This window comes from Vigna radiata, chromosome 1, assembly GCF_000741045.1.
Source record: "Vigna radiata var. radiata cultivar VC1973A chromosome 1, Vradiata_ver6, whole genome shotgun sequence".
NCBI classification, from domain to species: domain Eukaryota; kingdom Viridiplantae; phylum Streptophyta; class Magnoliopsida; order Fabales; family Fabaceae; genus Vigna; species Vigna radiata.
Genome location: NC_028351.1, coordinates 15,516,844 through 15,544,064, shown reverse-complemented (window position 1 = coordinate 15,544,064; position 27,221 = coordinate 15,516,844). Strand labels below are relative to the sequence as shown.

Below are 27,221 nucleotides of genomic sequence, written 5' to 3'. Positions count from 1 at the left end.
GAAACGTTAAAAAAAAAAAAAATATAATATTGGGTATAATAAATAATCAGAGAGGTGTAACTTACTTAACTGCTGTATAGATAGTAGGTAATCGTTAAATTAGAAGTTTATATTATATATTACAAAATAAATTATAATTACCTTAATTACAAATTTAAAAGAAATTATAAATTTTATTTCAAAGTATAATTAAATAAACATTCTATATATTATCTAAATAATACTTTAATTAAATTATAACTTGATTGCAAAATATTTTAAATTATTTCCAAGAACGTTAATGAATATCTTTCTGTCTTTGTGAAAAACAAGTGCTTCTATAATGGAGTTAAAAAAACGTTCTGAATAATTTTACATTTTTCTCAAATAAAAATTTAATGCATTGATAGCTGGCACAGACAGGGATAAGTTAAAAGTTGTTTGTTTCTCTCAACACTCAAAATCAAACCAAAAAAATATAACGTAACGAACTCTTCAGGTTCCACCGAGAAACCGGTGTCACTTGTATTGCTTGTCAGAGTTGGTGACTGAATCAGCATCCATGGACGAGTTGGGTTCCGCCTCATCTCCACCGCGCCTGGTGACTGTCGACGGTGCTGGCGAGGACGCAGCGCTAGCGAAGTCGCGGTTTCTGACGCGGAAGGAGGTTCTCCAGCGGCGGCTCCGGCGAGTGAGGCAGCTGACGCGGTGCTACCGGACCCACTATTGGGCCCTAATGGAGGAGCTGAGGTCCAAGTACAGAGACTACAGCTGGACCTACGGGAAGAGCCCTTTCAAGGAGGATCACAACGAGGGTGAGAATAACAATCCAAACGGCGTCATCACTGGCGTCGGTGGCGGCGACGACATCATGCGGTGTCGTTTTAGCGGCTGCAAGACTAAGGCCATGGCTATGACGAAATACTGTCACGCTCATATACTGTCCGATTCCAAACAGAAGCTTTATCAGGGATGCAGAGCTGTTGCCAAGAAGTGAGTTCTTTTTTCTACTGTGATTTTTTATTATTTTTCAAATTGAAACTATATCTTTGGATATTGAATTGAAATTGGAAAATAATCTGAAAAGTGAAATTAAAATTAAATATATAATAAAAATACACTTTAATGTCCTTTTTTTTATTTGGTATGTTATTTCGTTTTGGAACCTTTTTTTGTTCTAATTTAATTAATAGAACTCGTGTTTGAGACTAATTTAATGATTGAGTTTGTATAGCTTAGTTTGATTGATTATATGAATAGGGTGGTTCTAGGGTCTGTGAGGTTAGTGGAAGAAGAAGTGAGGTTGTCGTTTTATTGTCTAATTTTTTCAATGAATTTTGTTTCTATAAGTTAATTGTTTGGCCGTGGAAAATTGATCACTTTGCTGTGCTTCAGTTTACCGTTGGCTATGTTTAGCTTCATTATCCGCTAGGTTGGTTTAGTGTGTTTGGTTTATTGGTTACACAACTTTTGAAGCACCGAAAGTGAGACTGTGTTTGATTTGGCTTCGGTCATGTTAAATGCCAATCTAATGTGAGAGGAGGATTGGGTTCTAGGAGAATTGGAAAGTTAGAATTTGCTGAAACAGTCACACGCTGAAGTATGTGTTTTTTTTGCATTGTGAATGTAAAAGTAAACATATCCTTATGGTGTGTTTGAAACATCATTCCGTTGCCTTGAACATGAATCCTTCATGAGAGAAGCTTTCACTTGAATGGAGCTTTGGAATGTGTGTTTTACCTAAAACAAACACACTTACGGATTTCATTTTTTTTCCAATTAGAACAACCCAAACCTCAATTGAATTAAAACCTAGTTTCTTGTTTAGTGGAGTTCAATTGGAGTTTGAACTGTTTAAACTGAAAACAAAACATGCCCTTAGAGTGTTTGGATTTTAGTTAGCAAATTAAGTTAAGGTGAACTCAATTGGAGTTGAAAGGTGAATTTTGATTTTAACTCTATTTGAAAAAAAGAAGTGAAACATGTTTGTACAATGTTCAATGAAAACAAAAAGTTGGTTTGGGTGTTCCAATTGAAATCCAAATACACCCTTAGTAGTGGGGGTTTGAGTAGGGTAGTTGCACAACATTCTAGATTCAAACCTTTTTGTTGCTGTTGTACAGTTAAAAAAATTAATCTGTGTTTCTATACTTCTGTTTAGTTTCGGATAAATATATTTTCTGATTGATTTTTTGAGAGAAATAACAACCATTAATTTGTGTTTCAACCTCTGCTCTTTAGAGGCTCCCACTCAATCTTTATCTATGATATTAATTCATTTATGGGCTACCTCAAACATTTCTCTTGAGTTTATAAGCTAAAAGAACGAAAAAAGTGAATCCACATAATATGCAATAGAAGTCGTGGTTTTTTCGAAAATTGAAAACTGTAATCTAACATTACTTACCAGTTCAACCTCTTTGCAAATCTGTAATGCTTCGATAATTTTGTCACTCACTCTTATTTACCTTGTGACTCATGGTGTCAAATGAAAGCTAAACTCCTCTTGTGAAAATGAACTCATTTCTAAGTTCAAAGGTTCAGACCTGACACATATTTTGTCTAAGAGTAGTTTGATTCAAACTCTTGATAGTATTCAGCTTATTGCCCTTTACCAGTCAGCATCTCTTTTAGGAATTGGTATGTTACATTACTTACAGGAATGCGTTTTTCAGAACTTCCAACATATATGTAGAACTTTGTAATTTCTGGCTATTTGCGTGTCATAGTAGTGATAATTCAATACTCACTGAACCTATATAAATCATGTTGCAATATATCAATTTTAGGTTCGATATGTAAGATCTTTCTTGTAAAATTTAAGATCTCTTAGCCTATTTTGCTAGATTATGCTATTGAATGCGAGCTCTGTAATGAATACTGGCCTCCGTACCTACAATTGGTAAATCAATCTTTCTGTCTCTTTCCTTGTGCTGTAAACCTTTATGTTTGAATAATCTAGGCTAAGAATCTTCAGAATTCATAGTTCTCATCAATAACGACATGTAGAAATACTAACCATTATAAAATAATCTAGGCTAAGAATCTTCAGTATTCATAGTTCTCATCAATAAGGATGTGTAGAAATACTAACCATTATCCATTGAGGAAGATTGATGCCTTAAAACTTGTAGTATAATATTTTATTTCTCTTTCCTCTTTTTAGATCTCAATACTTGATTTGAAATCTACAGACATACTTTATCAGGCAAATGCAGACGTGACTTCATTTTGTTTGGCTATATATCACTTCCGTTAATAAATAAGTAAAAGTTATCAGGGTCATCTCACTTCATTTAATTATTTGACCATATTTATTTGCCACATGAGATTTCTAACATATTTTTCATTTGCAATACTTTGTAATATCGGGAGCAGACAACCTTACTCACGGGGTTCTTGGCTTTTTTTCAGTTTGCCAACAGGGCCTTCATTTTGTAATAAGCCAGTATTGAAATCTGTGGTTCCTGCTGCATGCCCAACTCATCATCAATTTGGTGAAAGGTGTTTATCTCGTGCATTAAGAAGGGCTGGGTTAGGGAATGCTATCCCTAATAATCGTAAGCCTACACCGAAGTTTCATGTACTAGCTTCTGAATTTGTCCACCAAATTCAAAAGAAACGAAAGCTTGCATTGAAGGAAACTGCTCTCAAAGTTGAGACTGAATAAAAAAGTAAACTAATCTGCTGATTATAGAAAATATAATATCAAATTCCTAAAGATTTTTCTGTGTATAGAATGCATATTCTCGATTCTGAAAAATAGGATTATTTTTAAATACTGAATCATTTAGTGCCAAAAAAATCAAGGATTCTATACAAGTATGTTTGTAAAATTTTCTGTCCTTGTTTATCTTTTAGTCCTATTTGAAGAGCAGCATCACAGCATACTCAACTGTTGTTTGTTCTTCTCATAACTTTTGTTTGTTCTTCAAGTAAAAAAATTGTATATGCTTTTGAAGCTATTGCATGGATTGGAAACCTCAATCCTAAAATTTTTATTCTGGAGATCATATCATGCCTAACTCATTTAATCCTGCGTAGAGTTGTTGATTTGTATATAGGAATGTGTTAGGTTCGTAGGTAGAGGAACCCAAGAACAATACTGTAAAACACCAAAGTTCACTGAAAAGATATGGTATTATGGATTCTAGGCACCTAGAATAGCAAGAATGCCTCCAAGGGACAAAGTTCCCTTCACACAGGATGGTAATGATCCTATCTACAATTCTCTAACCATCCAAAAACCTCCCTCTGCCTACAAAGACCCCGGACTATATAAGGAAAGTCTCACTCAACCTAATAACCCAACTAACAACTAATTTTTTAATCTGATTCCTCCTATCATACACATCATATCCTATCATTACACGTTGCAGAACAACCTTGTCCTCAAGGTTGGAATAGTAAAACTTGATCTCATGGCTCATCTTCGTCAATGTGTTATCATAGGAAGGGAAATCACTGGCTACTGCCCGCAAATTCAGATCTGGAGGCCTGGGTGGTGGTCGATATGAGAGAATTGTTGACTTCTTCTGTTCCATTAATGATAAGAATTGCTTCCAACCATAAGACCTGGAAAACCATTGACTTCTTGCACAGCTAAAAAATGTCCCTCTTTAGAACCCATTAGATGAGCAAATCCAGGCTCATTATAGTATGGTTTTGAATTCAAGATTAGATCCTGTATAGAGACCTCAACCTGTAAAATTGTTGAAACACCTGGTTGCTCCTTCTCATTCTCATGGCCAGACCCAATGTGTGGTAGACTAAGGCAAACTTTGCTCGAACTATATAAATTTGGGTTGAGCCAAAGCCTACCAGAGTGGTAGTGGACTTCCAGGGGTACAATAGGATAACTGCTTGGGAAGAAAACATCAACAAGGAATAGGCCATCATGATAAGGTGTTCCCTCTACCCTAATAATTACCACCCTAAAAAAATCTATTATTGATTCATAAACTCTGATAAATATTGAATCCACCAACTCCTCCTCCAATGACTTCCACTCTTCCTAGATTCTTTTAGCCCAATTCTATGAAATCCTAAAAATTTCATCTCTGACTTCATTAGCTCTGGTAGCAACAACATTTTCGGCAACTGTTCCATTATTTCCAACAAAACTTGATTTAACAGTATAATTAGATAGTGGATGAAAACAAAAAACTTTCTTCCACCACATATTGTTACTAAATCTAGTTCCAGGAAAATGAAATGAACATTCAACCAGATTTGAATGATTCACGGTGTTGCTTCCATCTATTGTCAAACTTTCCACGTAAAATTTCCGCATTTCTAATATGTGTTTTTGCTGCCAAACTCTCACATAGCATGCTTCTCCTGTACCCTTCAGCTATCCTTAGTAGAGTTGTTGCTAGATCTTCCTAAGAAAGGTTCTTGGATTTTTGGTGCCAGGTCTTGAAACCCTGGATTACATTTTCTTTGCTGTTTGGGTGTAATTTTGTTGATCCTTTGGTGTTCTGAACTTTAGAAGCATTTGTTGCCCTTTTTGTTTGACCTTGGGTGTCAGTCCCTTCATACATGGACAACTCCTCTCTTTCCACCTACGGAAAAACTGGTTCGTCCTCGTCCTTCCTAGTTGCATTATTGTTAATGGCATCCTCTTCTCCTTCTCCCAATTGATTGAATTTTCTCCTCCACTTAAGGGTTTCTTTGCTTTCTTGATGTCTTGCAGAAGTTCCTCTCTTCTTCCCTTTCTTGCTCTATAAATAGACTCACCTAGGTTGCTCCCTGACACCACTATTTTAACCCCAGGCCTCAACAATTATCTGGTTTACTACTCTGTGAATATCTTTCTTCCTTCTTCTCTTCATCATTAGTGGAGTACTCTCCTTCTTCAAAGAATTTCCTGCCTTTCTTGATGTTTTGCAGACTATCTTTCTTGGCATCCATACTTGTTTTTACCTCTTTCTTTCCTTTCATGACAAATTTCTCACTTCCTTTTGAGCCCCTACCATGATTCATGAGTTCCTGCAACATATCTTTTATTTCTTGGACGATTTCCCTTATTTCTTGCATACAGTCTTTTTTTTGTCATGGCTTTTCCTTGTTAACTAGCCCCTCTCTCCAATACACTTACCTTTTCTTCCATGCTTTTAGTTCTTCCTCTATCCGGCAAGTCAGACCAATTTGTTAAGTTCCTAGATAAAGGAACCCGAGAAAACTATTGTAAAACACTGAAGTTCACTGAAAATATCTGGTATTATTGATTCTAGGCACCCAGAATAGCAAGAATGCCTCCAAGGGACATTGTTCCCTTTACACAGGATGGTAATGATCCTGTCAACAATTCTCTAGACATCCAAAAACCTCCCCCTGCCTACAAAGACCCCCCACTATATAAAGAAAGTCTCACTCAACCTAACAACCCAACTAACAACTAATTTTTTCATCTGTTTCCTCCTATTATACACATTATATCCTATTAGAATGTGATAAGAAACTTAGGAGATGATAGGGCAAACAGAACTTACAGAAATGTTCAAGACAGACTCTTGAATGATTTTATTACTAACAAGACTGTTTCTGCCAATGTGTTAGAAAACAGTAACACAGGACAACAATTGGGGTTCCTTTGAGAGGACCTTACACTCCCACCCCTCCTTTCCTTTCTAGAAAACAACAAGTTAGCCTCCCTAAAACAAAACCCTGACTATTTATAATAGTCAGCTACAAGGAAAACAACTATAGGAAGTTATAACTGTCACATTCAGTTATTCCTCCTTTTATACACAAGGTCAAACCTATCAGAGAACCACACCCAAAAACAAGCTATTGTAGTTGGTGAGCTCAAGGTCTTGTAAATCCCACATTAGAATCCCGTACCTTGCAATTGAATTCTAACATAATGAATTTATAAATTCCATATAATTCATTTTTTATTTATATGTTTAACAATATTTCTTTTTTGGCCCATAATGAATTTTGTATTGCCAGGGTATCCATGTCCCGACACCCTGAATGATGATTAAATCTTTCTATTGTATTTTATAGTTTCATTTCTGAACAATGAAATACTTGCTATCAAACATTTAGTTAAGCATTACTACCTGGATCAGTCATGTGTTTGCAGAAGCTGGTTTTGAAAAGATGTTGGTTGATGCAAGTTACTCATTATGAATATGTTGTTGGGTGACATGATATGGTCTTGTTGGAGAGACAAAGAAACGATTATTATTTGAGGACCCAATCCCCACCTTGTATTTATAGGACCCACTAATTATATCTAATAAAAGTTCGTCCCTCTCTAGCATGGCCATACTGTTCAACAACATAAAAGGATCCAATTCTGCTAGTTGTCATGTAGTTTCTTCTGTTACATGGCTTTTAAATTTTTTTAAGTGCTATGATATTGCTGTCCGGATTTGTTCATTTAATTAATTACATATTATGTTTAAGAACGATTTTGATTGCATTATCTAATGGTAATGGTTGGCCTTTCACAAGTATCTTAAAGGCTATTTCCATTAATTCATGGAGAAAAAAAACTTCTGGTTATTTGAGCGGTGTCTAAACATATCTATGTAAGTAGGTGCACAGCCAGATGCTTCTGAAGTGAAAGGAGTAGCTTTGAGAATAAAAAGGGATAGAATATCAAGGCTAGAGATTTTTACAACAATATTTGATTTTACATTTACAATTAATATAATTTGATCAAGTGATTTTTCTAGTTAATATTTCATTTTAAAAGGAGTCAAGAACTGGATAGTAAAATTGACAAATTATTTTATGATTTATCATAATATTTCTGTTAATATCGCGTGATTAATGCTTCACTTGTTTCAAGTGGCCATTTTGAAAATGGTAATTTTAATAATTTGAGGGAGTGCAAAGAAATTGTGGAAATGAGACTGTAGTAGTAATTTCCATTAATGAGAATATGATACATGGAAACAAAGACAATACTAAATAATAATTAAGGCTTTGGTTATAGTAATTAAGTATAATTGTTCATGTATGTAAATCAAAGCCTACGTTTAACCAATAGTATGTATATGTGTATGTAAACCCCATGCCAACATCTTTTTTATTAAAAAACAGCTAAAATCCCCAAAATCAATATAACCCCAAACGTGACAGAAAATGCAGATTCCAGACTCTCACCCTGCTTCACAAATCACAACCCTATTTATATGCCTAGGGTGATCAGGGAGGGTACTGATAGTAGAGTTTTGAATTATCTTCTCCACAAATAATTTTAATTTACATAAAAGCCAAATTTTATTTCTTTTTCTTATTTTTCTCTCGTAAAAGGTTTTATAGAGATGTTGACTCTTAATGCTGCAATCAATGTGAGAATTCAAGTATATGATTCGAATAAGGAAGCTGCCCATCAAGACTACTGCCCAAAAACATGACATACATTGCAGAAGCCAACTTCATAGCACAAGAAAGGTTAGATAAAGATGCCACTCTCACCATAATCGCTAAAATGGGTTCCAAGCATCAGAAGTTTGGATCGAATCTCCATTTGACACTCTTTTTACCCTTTTTCTTCTCAACAGAAAGACAAAATAATCACAAGCATTTAGATCTCATCCCTTTCTCCCATTCTAACCTTTATGTTTTTTCTTATAGGTTAAAATAGCTCTGAGACTTTCTAATCTAATAATCACATAAGCATATGTCTCTAGTTATGTCACAAATTCTGCTCATTTGAATGATTGATATATACTAGAACGAAGACATTTCATAAAACATATAACATATACATGTATTTTCTATTGCAGTTTTCTATGTTGACAACATGAAGATAGAAAACTGCAAGAAGAAACTATCCTGTGTTCTTTCTCTTTTTCGAAGCCTTCCCACCATAGAAAAATCCTGTGGCGTACCGTGAATGGGCAAGCTCCCGAGGCACAGCTGCTCCACCAGATTTCAGAACATCAATTAAGTCTGCAAAGACATTCTTGTTTTCCTCATTCACAAAAACTATACCTTCACCTTCTTCTCCCATTCTAGATGCCCTTCCAATCTGATGTACGTATTCCTTAATGGAATTAGGCATGTCAAATACAATAACCTGTCTTACACCCAGCAGATCTACCCCCCTTCCTAAAACTCCAGTAGCCACAACCACTGGGACCTCACCAATAAGAAAGGACTGCATTATTTCCCTCCTTTCCTTCATAGGCTTCTCCCCATGAATTGAAACTGCTTTAATTCCAGTGGCAACTGTAATTGCATTAGCCAGAAGATCTGCCCCAAGTCTGGATCCCACATATACTACTACAGGTGGCTTAAAATGCTTCTTAGTTGTCAAAATGTCAAACAACTTCTGTTTCTTTTGCTTTGACTCGACCCAAATAGCTACCTGCTTCACAGCCTTATTTGCTCTATTAGGTTCTCCAACAGAGATAACCACTGTACCTTTCGCCAGAGTGTTAATCATCTTCTCTAAATCATTAGACATTGTCGCACAATACATCAATACCTGGGGTTGTGACAGAGCCCTGTATATCTGCATGACCTGATCTCTAAAACCCCTTTGCAGCATACAGTCCACCTCATCCACAACAAAAGTCATCACATCATCTAAGTCAATCTCATGCTTACTTAGAAGATCAACAAGTCTTCCCGGGGTTCCTACAATCAATTCCACCCCTTGTTGAATGCGATGGAGTTGTCCAGCCATGGCCTCACCGCCAACCACAAGTGCAGTTTTGAAAGGCAATCCCTTGCCAAGCATCTTAGCATGCTCTTCGACCTGTATACAGAGCTCTCTGGTGGGTGTTAACACCATAGCCAAAGGTTTCTTCTTAACTGAAACATATTGCTGGCGGTGAATCACACAACGAGAAACTATAGGAATAAGAAACGAAGCAGACTTCCCAGATCCAGTATTGGCTAAAACAAGCATGTTTTTACCCGTCAAAGCAGCAGGAATTGCTTGCATCTGGACAGGTGTAGGCATGTCATATCCTGCTGCTTCTATATTGTGGAGTAGCTTATCAGGGAGGTTACAAGCAGAGAATGACAAAACCGGTGCCACTACATCACCCTTCACATGAATGTCAAGTTCCGTTCTAAGATCACTAGCCATAGATGCAGTCTTTGATTTGTTATCAGCATCACTAACATAAAAGCAATCATCAGCCATAGGAATCTTTTTAGGTGGCAGAAGATTTCCAGAAGGAGACAATGATTTCGCAATTCTTCCAAGCAGTGCTTGTTTGCATTCCAAACTGCAAACATCATCATCAGTTTCATCACATATGTATTCACCGTAGCGGCCGCATATAACACACTTAGGCTCACCTTGCAGAGCCAGTCTTTGGTCCCTAGACCTCAGCTTGACATCTTCCCCAGCATCTAAAATCACAAACAAAATAATGAGATCAATTGGGTTAATATTTTCTGAATTCCCAAAACACATCTCGAGAGGACATAGCAATCCAGACCAAGGCATCAAAAGTAATACAGAGAAAGTATCTCAAAAATTAAATCACAATAATTATTCAATATAAGAATAAACCCTAAATTTCATGGATTACCCTTTTTACTAAATGATCTCTGAAGTAAACCAAAAACTAATATATCCCCTAAATAGTGAAAAAACCTTCAAATTGGTAACTGAACGTTGATGGACGAGAAAGAGGGTGCAGAAACTAAAACAAGAAGATCAAAATTAAGGAAAATAAAATAGAAGGCATTACCCTCTGGTGCATCAGCATCGGTACCGCCAGATGGGTTGTTGTGATAGGCGTGAGGATCAGTCATGGTGGAAAAGAGTGCAGAAGAAGAGGGTCTGGTTAACCAAGATTAGGGTTATGAGAAATAAATTTAGTGCCCCCTGCAACTGCGTGCAATGCTTCAATCGCTCAAATGTGAAAGGTGGAACTAAAACTGAACTTGAATTACGACTGTTTCAGGAACAGTAAGAACGGTGGTGTGCGGCGGCGAGGGGGAGGATCAGAGCAGAAGAAAGAAGAAACGGATTTTATTTTTACGTAAATACAAAAGAAAATTTTTTAATTTTATTTTATCTGCTCATCATAAATTATCTTTTTGTGATTTTAATTTTGTCTAAATTTTTCTTTCCCATTCTGGAGTGCAGGGGAACTGCTTCTTGATTCCCAACCATGTTCGAATAAACATTAGGTTTATCATTATAATATCATAGATAAGATTAATCTCTTTTAGATTAGATGATCAAACTCATAACAAAATAAAAATGCAATTTTAGTCTCATTTTCAATTATGAAAATTAAGTCCTTTAAATATATTTGATTAGTTGACATGTAATTAAATAGTTGAGATTAATAGCACTTTAAAAATGTGTGTTATTGGATTTAATAGAACATTTTATCACTTAGGATTAAGATATTAGAGTGATCAAGTTTATTTAAGCCAGAAGTATGTTCTTTTCGTTAAAAATAATGGAAGAATCCTCAGTTAGACAAAGACACAGTTTATTAATAATTTAAGTTATAAATTAAATTTAATATGAATATTTTCCATTCAAATTAATTTGACGTTAACATTAAGACTAAAACTCTCTATTGGTCTTAATATTTGTGTCAAAATCTCAGTTTGGTCTTCAAGTTTTTAAGTGTTTCAATTGGATCACAAATTTTGTAAAAATGCATAGATTTTACCACATCCGTTAAGTGAAGACAAACGGCGTTAAACTGTACTGAGTTGTAATATATGATTTTCCCCCGTGTCATTGTGAAATAAAATGGAATGGTTTTGGTGGTTTATCTACGTGGAGCAGGAAGCCCTAAGATTTAAGGGCATCCCCTCCCTTCTCATCGTTATTGTCGCGTTTGGGAAGAAGAAGAAAAGGGGTTTCTTTCGTCTTGGGGAAGAAGAGTTGTCTTGAGGTGGTGGTAAGATATGTCTCGTTCATCAACCTCTTGTAAATGTTTGGGTTCTGCCAATCAACACAGTACTGGGAGTGTGAAGAGGGTGGGTGCAAAACCCAGATGCTTTTGTGGTGAGAATGTTGTGTCGTATTGCCAGAACCAGTAAGAACAAGGGGAAAAAATTTTGGGGATGCCCTAATTTCAAGGTGAGTTTTCCATAACCATGAATGTTTGTCTTTTTTATTTGGGTTTTGACGAAGGACTCGGTGTTGTTNTAACANGGTGGGAGTGACGAATTGGTTGGGTGCAACTTCTTTGAGTGGTGCATTGAAGAAGGAAATGAAAGAATGNTAGAAAGGAGTGGTACTGTACCAGGTGAAGAAGTGGGTCTGATGAGCAATGAAGACAGTGTTGTGCAGATGAAAGAAAGTTATAGTGAAAAGATGAAAATTGCTGTTATAGAGAAAAGCTTAGTGAAGTTGGAAAAGTGGTTGAAAATCTTAGTGGGGATGTTGTTTGTGATCTTTTTTTTGAATGTTATTTTAGTGGCAATGTTGTTGAAAGTTGCCTCAAAGCTGTATTAGCAGTGTCTTCTTTTCAGTTATGAAAGTAGGCAGTAGTGTTTTGATTTGATAAATGTAATCTGACTTTATCTAACTTATGTTTTGATTTCATCAATGTAATTGACCAACATCATCAAAGTTATGAAAGTAGTCAGTTCTGTTTTTATTTCATTATGAAGGCTGTTTTGATTTCATTATGAAGGCTCTGTGTGATTTAANTACACCACCCAAACTGAAATTATCCAACACTGTCATGAATAACNACATCCAAAATCAAATTGGGAAATATTGCTATCCAAAATAGTGATACTGAACATCAACATTCATATCCAAATCATCCAAAAAACATCAACATTCATATCCAGTACATTCAAAATGATAATTAAGTACATAATAGTACATCCAAAATGATAATTAAGTACATAACAGTACATCCAAAATGATAATTAAGTACATAACAGTACATCCAAAATGATAAACTATAATATATAATTAACTTCAGCAGCAACATCAGACCATGCATCCTTCATCACAGACGTTCACATCATTGATCACATATCTGGTTGGGTGGGTTGTGCTTGTGAAGGACTACCATCAGTACCAAGCACAGTGGATTGTTGAGTGGGTTGTGTTTGTTCAGGTGGAGGACCAGCATCAGCAGATTGGTTTGTAGGTGGAGCCTGAGTGGCTTCTATTTGTGCATCAGTAGATTGGGTTGTAGGTCTCAGTGGACAACCTTTTTTGTTGTGTCCAAGTTGTTTGCAGATGGCATATCTTTTGCTTTGCCCACCCTTTCTTAATTCACTTGCATTTTTCTTCAACTCCCACTCTTCCAATCTTCGTTTCTTCTTTGGCCTTCCAGGCATTATCTTCTTTTTTGGTGGTAATATGTCTGAATAGGGTATGACCTCCCATAAATGTTGACCATTGATGGGTTTAATGATGGGGTTGTAAGTCTCTTCATAGGTGGACTTTCTAAACCAGTGGGCAATGTAATCTTCTGCATTGATGTTGAGGAATTTCATTGCAGTTATGGCATGCGTACAAGGAATGCCAGTAATGGCCCATTTTCTGCATGAGCAGTCCATGGTGTCCACATTCACAACATATTGCTGGCNAAATTGTGAAATATGAATAACTTCAAATAGTTTCTCTCTNGACCACCTGTAATTGACACACAATTTAGAACANAATTAGGTGGATGAATATAAAAACCTTAAAATGAATTGTGACACAGTTTATAAAGCTTACCTTGGTAACCAATATCTACCTAACCATGACTCCTTCTGAAATNTGTTCCAAACCTTAGGGCAGACTGAAGCTTGATATGAAATCATCTTTGTCCTATTGGCAGCCCATCTTTTCATAATATATACCCTAATGTCTTCTAACATGCTAATAATAGGCTTACACCTACTATCAACTAGCACACTATTAAAGGCATCGCTGATGTTGTTCACAAGGGTGTCACATTTTGATGTAGATGTGAATCTAGATCTTGACCAAAACCTAGCATAAGTAAATATAGTATGTGAAGTATTTAAATATAAAGTATGAGCAACTGAAACTAATATGAGAACTGAGATACATACCTAGGTGAAATTCCAATCAAGTATTTAAAAGCGTCAACATTGATGGCTTTTATGTTCATCATTTCAGCTTCCTATTGTTGTGGATGTGTGGCTATTGCTGCCCTCCACATTAGACGTTTAAGGTTTTTTCCAGGAAATGATTTTCTAAAATTTGAATATAAATGTCTCACACAAAATCTTTGGTCTACCCCAGGTAGAAGATCTTGGAAAGCTCCCAAAAGACCCTGACATGTTCAACATCATTTAGTTAGATATGTTATCAAGATATTAACTTATATGTAAAACAATTTCATGACTAACTGACATTTTGTTGGTCTGAAATAAACGTGATTCCTGCACACACATCTTTGCCACCAAGGTCCTCAATAAAAAGCTCCAAAAACCAAGTCCAGCTGTCTTTGTTTTCGACCTCAACTACAGCATATGCTATGGGCAACATTTGTTCGTTTCCATCTCGTCCAACAGCTGTTAGTAACTCCCCTCCAAACTTCCCTTTCAAAAAGCAACCATCTAACCCAACAATTGGTCTACAACAAACAAAGCTATCCTTGCATGCCTTCAAGCATGCATAAAATATTTGGAATATGACCTCACCATTAATGTTGTCTACTTTAATTTGAATTGTTGAACCTGGATTTCTTTTCAGTAGCTCATGACCATAATCATAAAGTCTTCTATATTGCTCCTTGAATGATCCTTCAACATTTTCTTTTGCCATGGCTCTTGCCCTAAAAGCCATATTGCGTGATATTCCTACAATCCTTTTCCTAGTGACTTTGTCCTTGATGTCCGTCACCTTCATTCTTGGGTTTTCTCTCACAGTCTTCTCCATCCTTTGACTCAACCACTTGGATGTCATCAACTTTACATTGAAATCCCTACTACAGTTGTGAGTATCAAAAACTTTTCTTAGTTATCATGCATTCACATCACTCTTAAAGGCACAATACGCATACCATTTACATTTTCCTTTTCCACCACTGCACTTCACGGCAATCCTTTTCTTGTCATTTTTAATAAACTTGAGGTTTCTCCCATTACTTAGAGCGTATGTCCTAATGGCATCTGTAAATTCAATTTTTTCAGCGAAATAGGTGCCTACCTCCCATTTATAAGCCTCTAAACTTTTAGGCATTGTAAAAGTGGGAAACCTGACCTTACTGGACCCCTCATCCTCCTCACTTTCTGATCCACTTATNAGCTCCTNTGACANCCACTCATCATCAGACAACCCACGGACATCATCCATATTGTTCTCATTTTGTGTTGATTGAGAAGACTCAAGTAGTGCACTGGAATGTTCTTCTCTAACATTTCGTCTTATAGTGGTCCCAATATCTGCCTCACAATGTACACTGACATCAATTAGACTTTCATCACTCACATTAACTTCTTCATCATGTACCTCTTCGTCCCGACTTTCTTGGTCATGTACATCTTCTCCCTCACTGTCTTCATCATCATCATCCACTCCTAAATCCTGTACTTCAAAATGATTTACCTCATGTACCTCAGGTTGGTCATGATGGACCTCACCATCCTCAACCTGATGGACCTCAACGTGACCCTCTTCAGAATTACCTTCTTGGGCATCAACCTCTTCNCCNTGACCTTCTTGGGCATTACCCTCACCCTCACCATGCACTTCATTATCCTTATCACCTTCTTCCTCAGCACCCTCACCCTCACCATGCACCTCATTATCCTGATAACCCTCTAGCATTTCTATTATTTGTGGTTCCACCATATTATGCACCACATACAAATGGACTTGGTCATTTAACCTAGCAATGTTCAACATGTGCATGGCACCCTTATCATCAGTTAATAACTCTAACCTATCTGGGTGCACAAAATTACCTCTTAAACCGTACCATAATTCTTTTATGTCCATATGACCTAATTCTTTGACTGAGGCTACTATGCCAAAATAGCTCAATAAGTCTGCATCAACAGACCATTCTGCTATCTCTCCATCAAATATTAACTGCCCATTATCATCATTCACAAAATGTCCACTATGGTGGACCACAATTTTAATTCTTTCGTCAGCCATATCAACAACTTCCTTCCTTTTTTATAACCTGTACATTATGGGGGAACTAACTATTATTTATTTTTCATTGTTACCACTAAGGGAACACTCACACCGACACTGACAGACTAAATAAACACTCACACCCACACAAAAACGGGGACAGGGAACAAACATAGAACCCCACTAACCCAACACTCACAGTCAGGGGACCACTACACCTCATAAACAATTCTAGACAACATAATCGGGACCACAACATGCAAAATGGGACCACAGATCATTATCAATACTGACACAACGAAAAAAACCCAAATTATCGAGCAACATTGAAAACGACAACAGTCAAAAACACATTTATACACACCAGCAATGAAAACGACAACAATGAAAACTATACCTTACCTCTGTTCGCGTGAACAATGGCTTGGATTCTCTTCCCCTTCTTCCAGAATGCACTCGATGATCCTCTTCCGCTTTGTCTCGCAAGGAGTTCAAGAAAGCCCCAATTCTAATTTCAATGCCCTAAATTCCCAACTCTGATTTCATTTATCAGAAATCTAATTAAAAATGCCACACAAATACTTCTTTTAATGAAGACACTCCACGTAAAAAAAAATGACACATCACCCCATTCTCTCTCAAACACGTGGACACGATTTAACGTCGTTTGCCTTCACTTAACGGATGTGGTAAAATCTGTGCATTTTTACAAAATTTGTGACCCAATTGAGACACTTAAAAACTTGAGGACCAAACTAAGATTTTGACACAAATATTAGGACCAATGGAGGGTTTTAGCCTAACATTAATTATGAATGTCAATTCTTTTTATTTGTTTTTGTTTCTCTTAACAAAATGTTAAAATAATTAATATTATTAGTTGTAATTATTTTTGTAAAAAAAATTTATGGTGGGAAAAAAATTTAAAGTAAATATTAAGAATAATTAATTCTAATCTTTAATATTTAAATACTTTTGTTGAATTTATATTAACATAATTTTAAAATATTTACAAATTATTATTATAATTAATTATATTGTATCATTTTTTAATATTACTCCTATTTTTTTTTGTCAAATATAAAACAAATTCCTAAAACTCTAAATTTTATACATATTTTAAATTATAAAAAATATATTAGATATACTTTTAATAGCATTTATATATTATTATAGTATAAAAGATAATAAAAAAGTTTACAATTCAAATATATTTAATTTTAAAATATTTATTTACATAGTATTATGTCAAATTTGTTAAGTATATAGAAATTCAATTGAAAAGGTCACCTTACACTAGAAATAAATAAAATATAAGTGATAAAATAACATTTTCTACAATTTTAGATTTTTTTTTATCTTGAATTAGACTAAATCATATAGATTAAACAAATGAAACATATAAAATATTTTTATATTGATTAATCTTAAATCTTAGATTATGTTTAATTCTTTCTTAAACATATCTTAAGACTAATCAAACAAATTATTACAACCACCACACTAACCTCTTCAAGTTACAATAAGAATGTCAACCTTTACTTAGTAATAATGAATACACAAACATCTCTAAGTTATACCTTTTAATCCTCTATTAAGTTAAAAACTTAAAAGTATATATAAAAATACTCTCAAATAAAACACTTCTTAAACTCACGAGAGAAAAACTTCATAAGATGAATAATGTTATAACGGTTTTCACACACTAGACACTTGATATGAACAACTAGATGATTGCTTCATAGACTTTGTATAGCTCTGTAAGATTGAATTGTGTATCACTTCTATTGGTTACTTTGTACCATATTCAAAGTCTTGAACTTTAAAAAGTCAAAAACTATTGTTTGATTCTTTTCTTTGCTGAAATTCAATTCTGGATTGGTAAAAGTTGGTTCAATGTTTGAAAAGGAAATTAAAATGATCAAAATAAGTATAATCAAGTGATAGAAAGTTTATAGAACCTTGCAATCTAGATTAGAGGCCCTCAAAATATGAAATTCTTTGGGGCATTTCATCAAACACCTTTGAAAAATATCAAACAGTTTGCGTCTAGAATGAATTTTGAGCTATGATTTCGATTTTTCTTGCTTTTTTTAATTTGTTCTAGTGCCTTTATTAAGTTCCTTTTGAGTGCTTGGTATTATTCCATCCCCGTTCTATTTGAATTCCTCATTCTTGGCTTCTAAGTTGTCAAAATTCAGAAAAATCGGTTGTTGAATTCTGGTGTAGTATGCTAAATCTATTTGGTGTTGTTTGAGTTGGTTTTTGGAGGTTTGTGACATTTGTTTGAGGCATCCAGAGGCAGAAACTTGTTCCTAATAAGGTAGGTTATTATGAAGTGGAAAGGGAGCTGAAATTGGAACCAAGAAGAAGGCTCTCCAAGAGCTAGTTTTCTACTGTTTCAACAATTGAAAATTCACTAAAAAGGCTCACTTTGAAATCTGTTTTGGAGTGGCAAACAACAGTCAAAGCTTAAAGCCTACACTAGTTATATGCATCATTTTGAGTTTATTTGAGCCTCCATATCATGGAACCTTTGTTGTTTAAATTTAATTCTTGTTTGAGGCATCTAGAGGCAGAAACTTGTACCTGATAAGGTAGGTTATTATGAAGTGGAAAGGGAGTTGAAATTGGAACCAAGAAGAAGGCTCTGCAAGAGCTAGTTTTCTATTGTTTCAACAGTTGAAAATTCACTAAAAAGGCTCACTTTGAAATCTGTTTTGGAGTGGCAAACAACAGTCAAAGCTTGAAGACTACACTAGTTATAGGCATCATTTTGAGTTTATTTGAGCCTTCATATCATGGAACCTTTGTTGTTTAAAGTTAATTCTTGTTATTTGGTTAAGTGACTTGGGAAAATGCTCTTGAAGCAATTCCAAGCTCACATTTGAACATAGTATTAGTTTGATTTCGTTTCATTAGTGTAAAAGTGTGTCAAGGGGCTCCAAGTGTCACTTGCACTTTCACTTATGGTTGTCTAGCATTTACATTTTGCATCTTTATTACTTTGTTTAATTGCTTGGATGACTTTTGTGTTTTAAGTCTTTGTGATATATAGGATAGCATAACATTTAGATAAACCTTCTTTTGGTTTTAGGAGCATTTCATTTTACATTTGAAAATGCTTTAAAATATTTCTACCTAGAAGCTTAGGTAAAGATAATCTAAGGAAACTATGGCTAGGAAGGACTTGGTTCTTAAGTTTGTTGACTCACTTCTTCTTCCTGGAAGCTACTTGGAATAACTTTGCCTTTAGATTCTCTTTAGAAGTCCTTCACCGTAAACAAAATATTTTTTTCGAAAATCTCTTTCATTCATCACTTGTGCAAGTTTTTGAAAACTTAGTGAAAACCATTTCTAAATACTTTACAAGTATGAGTTAATCTAGTTTGCAAGGGAGTGTGAAACTTAATAATGAGAGCTTACAATTAGGAGGGGAATTTGAACAAAATTTCTAACAAATGGATAAAGAGATTGGTGAGCTCAAAGATATGATTGGTCAACTTTTGATCAATCAAAACTAAGGCAAAAAGAAAGAAGGGTCTTCACATAGAAGAAAAGAATACCTTGGAGACACATCCTTTCCACCTAGTGAGCTTGATCATTATAGTAGTCATCACAATGATGACCACTATTAGTCACCCCGAGGAGAAACCATAGATCTAGAGAACATCACCAAAGGGAACTTAAGTTGACCTTGCTCCCTTCCATGGAAAAAATGATGTGGAAAAATATTTGGAATGAGAGATGAAAGTTGAGCAATTGTTTGAATGCCACCAAATAGATGATGAAAGGAGAGTGACTATGGCCTCTTTCAGTTTTCAAGGCTATGTCTTATATTGGTGGACTGCCTTGGTAAAAGACCTGAGATTAAGACACCTACCTTCCACTAGGTATTGGAATGGGTTAACATCTACCCTAAGAAGAAGGCATGTGCCAACATACTATGATAGGAGTTAATGGACAAGCTCCATAAACTCCAACAAAGAAACATGAGTGTTGAGGAGTATAGGCAAAAGATGGAATTACTCATGTTAATATTTGGTATAAGAGAGGAGCCAAGGATAACAATTTCAAGGTTCCAAAGTGGACTTAACTATGATATAAGAGACAAGGTAGAACTTTTACCTTATAATGATCTCAATGAATTAATCCAACTTTGTGTGAGAGTGGAGCAACTCAAAAGAAAAAGCTCCACTAGAAAAGATTACCCTACCATCTCCACCTAGAGGAAAGATTACAAGAGGGAGGGTAGTCTATCTAAACCAAAATATGAAGGGTTTAGGGAGAGAGAAAAAGAAAAATTAGAAGTGAAAGAAACTTCAAGAGTGAATAGAAGTAGGGAAACCAAGTGTTACAAATGTGGGGAAAAAAGGCACTATGCATCTGAGGGTCGCAATAGAAGGTCAACCTACATTCTTGAGCATGAGAGCGAAAGTGGGGGTTCTTCATGTACTGAGTCTGAAACATCCCCTTCTGAAGAAAAAGAAACTTTACCTTGTGATGGTGGCTTACTCATGGTTAGAAGACTTCTTGAACATAAACATGTTGAGCTTGAACAATCACAGAGAGAGAACCTATTCCAAACAAGATGTAAAGTTTTGGAAAAGACATGTTCAATGATTGTGGATAATGGCTCTTGATGTAATTGTTGCAGTTCAAGAATGGTAGAGAAGCTAGGCTTAACTACTACTCCTCATCCAAAACCTTATAAACTTCAATGGATGAAAGAGGATTAAGGAATAGTAGTCAAAGAACAAGTGATTGTACCCATTTCCATTGGTAAATATGAAGATCAAATTGTTTGTGATACCAATGGAAGTTGGGCACATATTACTTGGTAGGCCTTGGCAATTTGATAAACAAGCTCTTCATGATGGAGTCACCAATAAAATCACCATTCAACACAAGAGCAAGAAAATTGTTTTGTGTCCTCTTACACCTTTACAAGTAAGAAAGGACAAAATAATTCTTAAGAAGAAGTTGGATGGAGAAAAAAAAACAAGGAAAAAAAAAGTGAAGTTGGAGCTACCCTCATGCCCAAAACCTTTACTCCAAAATGATGGATTCAAATGCCCTGCACCTACTCAAAAAGGTAATATACGTATGCATGCTTTTTTCTCTTCTCTCACATCGTAGATTTCATGAAAAAATCAGTGATCACATGCTTCCAAATTATAATAGCTTTTATTCTCCAATGTAATTATCTTCCATATATTATAATAAAAAGCATAGTTATCCGTAAATGTTAATCTATGTATCAAATTACAAAGTTATTAAAGATAGTTTATTGAACTGTACTACAGTGTAACTGAACTAAAAAATAGTTCAGTTCAGTTACTCTGAACTATTTTTTAGTTCAGTGCAATTTTTTTGAACTGATTTATTAACTATAAATTTCCATAGTGCAGTAAACTGTGGTGCAGTTTGCCCACCCCTAAGTGTGGGATGCATGACCCAACCTCCTGGCTACTCCAGCTTGATTTGTTTCCCATGTGTTCTTGGCTAATGTGGTGATTTTGAATCAAGTATGGAGGTTGCACCTAGGAAGAAAGGAACTACTATCACTTCCTATGCAATGTGGGAGAGGAGGAGTACGAGAAGGGGTGGGGAAGAAGGTGATCATGGTGCTGATAGTGGCGTAATTAATGACATTGAAGAGGATGATGGGGATGAATAAGGGAGAGAGAGAAGCCTCACGATATGAAGATACAAAAGGAAGGATTGACACGTTTCAGAAAAAGTAAAAGTGATGTGATACACCATTAATCAATTTAGACAAAATTTAAAGTCATTACTTTTAGAAAAATATTATAATTTCATTAAGAAAAAGGATGAAAGGGAAATAAACTTTATAAAAAAAAATTAAACCCAAAAACACTTTAATTAAAAATATATTTAAAAAAATAATGGATACACTAGTTTCATATTAGTTTCACAAATAAAATAAAATAAAATAAACTGATTAAGAAGTGCTTGATAAATATGCTTCAATGGGAAAAAGCTCATCAAGTATAAATAACAAGTAAAAGTAAAATAAGCAATTCCAACCCCAACATCTTCTATTTTATTCTTCTTGAACATAACCACTTCTCATTCATGACTTGTTCTTGTAAAGACAAAGCATTCTGAGCAAATAAACCCCATTTTCTTTAAAATATTAATAACGGGAGAGATGAGGTTTCACCCCTACAACATACAAAAAAAAAAAAAAAATTGAATACAAGTTTCAATTTTCAAGCACCTTCTGCGTCTCATTGTTCCTGTTAAGAGAATCTTGTTTCTGCAGCAAGATTTGCCTGCGGAATTTCCTGATGAAAAGGTCAGCCATGTGGTCAATTTCATCCTCCATCTTGAACTCTTGCCCTGCTTCTTCCTTTGAACTCTTCACCATGTCAATCACAGACCCTCCAATATCCGAATCGTCTGACTCAAACATTGTGTGTGTAAGATCCGGGTACTTGTTGCAATCATCATCATCATCTTCATCACCATCATCATCATCATCGTTGTAACATTCACATTCACCATCATCATAATCATAATCATTCTTGTCCTCCACTACCACAAGGGTCTCACCAGGAACAACATCGGAGACAACCTCACTTAAGTGTGCCCTTTCATTGACCACCACAGTGCATTTGTTCTCAACGCTATCAACAACATCTTGAACTTCTTTAACACGTGAATGACGATGATGATGCCCCAGAAGAGATTGGAACTTATCAGAAATGGTGCTCATCACATACCTCTTGTTCATCACAAGCGAGAATATAACCAACCGAGCCTTCATGGCGTTCGTCCTGGACTTCAGAGCCAAAGCTTTTGACTTGGCCATTGCCCTCACTGCAGCTATCAACTTCAAAATCACAGAAGCCCTTTTTTTCATCTGTAGTAGTCACGAACAAAATTCCAGCAAAAAATATGGGAGTTTTCGAACTTGATTTACAAGGGTGTTGGTGACAGTGACAAAACTTGTAGTAAGTTACAAAAGGAAAAGAAGCTCTACTGTGTTAGATACAGCGAAGAGGATATTATTTGATCGAACAATGTTTACGGCAAAAGAAGTGCTTCGGACAGGACCGAGTACAAAGGAAGGTACTAGTGTTTATAGTGGCAGGGGATGAATCTGGGAAGCGACAACTGGATTTGTCTGAGTGAAACGAGGTAAAAGAAGAGTGGTGATTAAGAAATCAGAAGAAAAAGGGTGAAACGAGAAATTTCTCGTTGAAGGGAAAGTTGTTGGAAGAATAATAGAAGATAACGTTGTGGGAGACGTGGCCTTGTGTGATACGTGTTTTTTGTATAATGGTTGGTTCAGTGTGTTTGAAGATACAAATTTTTTGCGGGTGGTGTACCAAACAATAGAACTTTGGTGGTAAAAGAGCCTAGAATGACTAGTGGGGTAGGTTCGTTGGAGAGTGAGAATTTTCTTTTGGTGTCTTTAAAGTGGGTTTTGTATTCTCTCAAATATCTTCTTTAATAGTTCTTATTGAGGGAAAATAAGTAAATGTAAAAGTATACGTATATCATTGTTCTTACCGGCCTGGAATCCGAGGTAAGTAAGACATGTGGCAAAATTTTGGGAGTGTTTTTGTAAAGATGGACCAGTTTTAAAAAATTTTCTCATACTTAAAGTAAGCGTTTATAAGTAGAAAGAGAGTGATTAGTTTAAGTGTGTAATGCTTCTTGGTTGGGTTTCTTATATTAAATGAGATCAAATGTGATAGTTAAATCCAATTAATGTTATAGGTTTATCTAATCTATTGTTGAATTGTATGAAAAGTGTGGTAGAATTGAGTATTTAAACTTTCATTTCAGATTGCACTGTGCTCGACTGTTGAAAAGAAATAAGATTTGTCATCGTGGAATTGTTTCTACTATGTCATGTGCTGGCTTTTGTATTGTCATATTTAGAAGGAAAAAGTCTTTTTAATAATTAATTTTTGATAATTTTTTTATAAGTGACAGTTTGTGATTGGTCTGTTTTAAATACTTTTATTAGAATAAATTCAAACAAATCAATAAAATGGTGACACGTGTCCTGTTGTCAAAATATTGTTAAAAAAGAGTTGTTAAAATATCATTATCCTATTAAGAATTTGTTATATTTATGCCACATGCATCCCTCCCTCCCTCTCTCCCTCTCCCTTTTTTTTTATCATCACAGTTTTCTATCACATAATATTTCTCGTTGTGATATTTGACTACCGAGTTCAAAACTTGATGCATGCAACACCAAACATCGTTTTATTCACTAAAATGAAAGAACTTTGAAAAACCTTCAAAGGATCACCTTGAGTCTAGTTCTTAGCTCAAGTAATTTGTAAATAATTGTTATTTATTTTTCAAAACATTAAAAGGTTTAAGTTCATTCTGAAATGAAAATTGATAGGTAATTAGAATTTTCTCTCTAGGTTAAACACTCTATTTGTTCATACATATATACTGAAATGTTTAAGAAGTTTTCAAAGAAGGTGATAAGAACGGTGCATATTTAATTAACCTTCATTTGTCCATCACTTCATGACTTTTGTAAGAAAAATGATTCTTTGACACACATAAAATTTTTACATTCATTTGACACTATCCTTACCTACTTTTTACTTTCTTCTTTCTTGAAAAATACAAAAGTTTACACTAAATATTAAACATGAAAATTTTACTTCTACTTATTTTCTTTTGAAAATGTTAGACTAGTTTATACGAAATGACTAAATGATGTTACATGGGCTTTCAAATCCCAAGTTCTAGTTGTTGTTCTTAGTTACCTAATAGCATCTTTTATTTATTTTAATAATTGTTTTTATCTAATTGTTCATTACAATTATTGTTTTAACTCTATTATTTCATTTGTAGATTTTTAATGACTTATCTCCAATGGAAGCTCTAGACATTAAAATCATTAGAACCGAGCGAGCTTCTTTTAATTTAAGTGTTAGTATATTGTAGAAACTTGACTACAATTTAGTACTATATGTAGGTTAATGTAATATATAGATTTAAAATATAGTTTTATGTACAAATAATTTATTAAATATTATTAGACATTTTAATGTATGAAATGAATTCTATTTTGTTTATTGATTATAATTTCATTGTAAATTGATTATAATACATGATATATTGATTATAAATTGATTGAATGAGATAATATAAGAAAATTGATTATAGATTGATTGGATGTCAAAATGTAAATATGATTTTTTTTTTTAAAAAAAATTCATTTTATGACATGCATGGCAATGTATGTCATAATGTTAATTATGAAAAAACATGTATTATGACATGTGAACAATTATTTGTCATGATACATGTATATGAAAGATATTATGATAGGTAAAAAAGACTACGTCATAATATACTGTACATATGATGATAGGTGACAGAAAATACTTGATAATATCCTAAATTTATTATAATGTATTTTTTTCACTAGGTCATAAAAAGTATAGACCTATTATGACAGCCAAAATTATAACGTTAACTTATCTATCACAATAAGTCAATTTTATCTATCATAAAAAGTGTTTTCTATACTATTGACAGACAACACAATAAAACAAATAAAAGTTAAAAATTAAAAGACGTTAAAAATATATTTTTACATCGATTCTCCTACCATCTATGTATTACATTTGGTCTGTTTTAAATCAATGTAAAAATTAATATTTTATATTAGTTATTACAAAATCAGTATAAGCTACTAATAAATAATTATAATTTGCTATTTTTTATGTAAATATATTCAATAACCAACATAAAACCAATATAAAAAGTATAATTCATCCTTCATTCAAATTTTCCTTAATAACCTTTATATATATATATATACATATATATATATATATATATATATATATATATATATATATATATATATATATAATGAATAAACAATGTTTATCAAGAACGAATATGAATATTTGGACAAAACATTAGAAAATGGATAAGAATGAGATTAAATATTTGGATGAAAGAGCTTGCAGAAATGTTTTATTGGATGAAGACGAAGAATTTTTCTAAAGCCAGCTAGTAGAATTTTAAATTTCTAATTAATAAAAGAGTAAAGTATCCGGATAATTCTTTAATTTATGGTATCAAAACAAGATACGCTACTTAATCGAATAATGTTTTCTCAAAAACAAGATAATTAACAATAGTAATAAGTAATAGTGTTTATCTTTAACATTCAAAATAAACTTATCATCCACCTGTCTATATTTAATTTAGAAAAATGATATTTTGACACAATTTTTTGATACTGCACATGTATCAAAATGTGGTTAAACGATTTTAAATTAAAAAAAAAAAATTTAGTTTTTTTCAAAATGATGTCAAAAAAATGGTGTTAAAATGTCATTTTCCTTTCATTTACAATACTTTTGCACCTAAAGCATTGCTACATTTTGAAATAGTTTTATCTTTTATTAATTACAAAATTTTTACTGTTTATCTCACAATTTCCTATATGTACTTAAATTCTACTACCTCCCTCTCCACCAATTTCTTTGGTCTTATCTTCTTAACCTTTTAGCCTTTAATTCTGGTAATCGTGTACGATTTATATACGCGAGATCACGGAGGAAGTTGTAGAGTTGTAGAAGTCACCAATGTCTTTTGTGGAGTAAGCAACATAACAAATACTTTTCCCTAAAGAATGTTCAATAATATAACATGAAATTATGTTAAAAATTTAATCATGTCATTTATTAATTATATTTGAAAACTTGGTAACATCTGTCAATTTCTTAAAAAACTCGTATTTAATAGTGTTTTGATGAATTTTTAAGAAGGGTTTTTGTATCAAAATCCAATACCACAGATGTAATTGACCAAAAAAGAGTTATCATCTTTAACTTAAAACTTAAAAGAAAAATAGATTTATTATTCTTTTTCTACATTATTTAATTTTCTTATTTGTACTTAACATAAAACTTAGATCTACACTTAAATTTTTAATAAGTTTAAAATAGTTTTTTGATATTGTGATTTAATGAGAAAATGATTTTTATTCGACGTTAAATGGATCCATAAACTTACACTTTAATAACGAAACTTATATAATATATTTAAATAGCTGTTACACTTTTATATATTTAAAGGATAAGTTATTTCTTTATTCTTTTAATTATTAAATTAATTGCACATGGCACGTTCTTAAAAAAATTGTTATATATATATATATATATATATATATATATATATATATATATATATG

General features: G+C 33.9%; 3 protein-coding genes across 7 annotated transcripts; 1 reads left to right on the top strand and 2 right to left on the bottom strand.

Moving 5' to 3' along the window:
- The first annotated feature begins 418 nt into the window (after nt 1-418).
- LOC106766171 (INO80 complex subunit D) lies at nt 419-7,612 on the top strand. Of its 4 annotated transcripts, none has more exons than XM_022785518.1 (3): nt 419-972; nt 3,394-3,653; nt 7,059-7,612. In XM_022785518.1, exons 1-2 carry the CDS (start codon nt 542-544, stop codon nt 3,647-3,649), a joined length of 687 nt encoding a protein of 228 aa, XP_022641239.1. In that variant the 5' UTR covers nt 419-541; the 3' UTR covers nt 3,650-3,653; nt 7,059-7,612. The 4 variants fall into 4 exon arrangements, with proteins under 4 accessions (XP_022641239.1, XP_022641230.1, XP_022641234.1 ...); XM_022785509.1 differs by having other exon boundaries at nt 7,073-7,611; XM_022785513.1 differs by lacking the exon at nt 7,059-7,612 and adding an exon at nt 6,937-7,058.
- A 680-nt stretch (nt 7,613-8,292) lies between these two features.
- LOC106775926 (DEAD-box ATP-dependent RNA helicase 41) lies at nt 8,293-11,027 on the bottom strand. Of its 2 annotated transcripts, XM_014663298.2 has the most exons (3): nt 10,656-10,744; nt 10,258-10,311; nt 8,293-10,184 (listed from the first exon to the last, which is right to left on the bottom strand). In XM_014663298.2, exon 3 carries the CDS (start codon nt 10,097-10,099, stop codon nt 8,774-8,776), a length of 1,326 nt encoding a protein of 441 aa, XP_014518784.1. In that variant the 5' UTR covers nt 10,100-10,184; nt 10,258-10,311; nt 10,656-10,744; the 3' UTR covers nt 8,293-8,773. The 2 variants fall into 2 exon arrangements, with proteins under 2 accessions (XP_014518784.1, XP_014518702.1); XM_014663216.2 differs by having other exon boundaries at nt 8,293-10,311; nt 10,656-11,027.
- Nucleotides 11,028-22,044: 11,017 nt separating this feature from the next.
- On the bottom strand, nt 22,045-23,368 carry LOC106767419. Its single transcript, XM_014652309.2, has one exon. The coding sequence runs from the start codon at nt 22,887-22,889 to the stop codon at nt 22,230-22,232; it is 660 nt and encodes a 219-aa protein (XP_014507795.1). The 5' UTR covers nt 22,890-23,368; the 3' UTR covers nt 22,045-22,229.
- Nucleotides 23,369-27,221: the final 3,853 nt, after the last annotated feature.

What these genes read in the sequence shown, in the direction of transcription:
- LOC106766171 (XM_022785518.1), top strand. Translation starts at nt 542, where the DNA reads ATGGACGAGTTGGGTTCCGCCTCATCTCCACCGCGCCTGGTGACTGTC. An exon ending in TGCAGAGCTGTTGCCAAGAA is followed by an intron (nt 973 to 3,393) that starts GTGAGTTCTTTT and finishes GCTTTTTTTCAG; the next exon opens with TTTGCCAACAGGGCCTTCAT.
- LOC106775926 (XM_014663216.2), bottom strand. Translation starts at nt 10,719, where the DNA reads ATGACTGATCCTCACGCCTATCACAACAACCCATCTGGCGGTACCGAT. An exon ending in CGATGCTGATGCACCAGAGG is followed by an intron (nt 10,312 to 10,655) that starts GTAATGCCTTCT and finishes TTGTGATTTTAG; the next exon opens with ATGCTGGGGAAGATGTCAAG.
- LOC106767419 (XM_014652309.2), bottom strand. Translation starts at nt 22,889, where the DNA reads ATGAAAAAAAGGGCTTCTGTGATTTTGAAGTTGATAGCTGCAGTGAGG.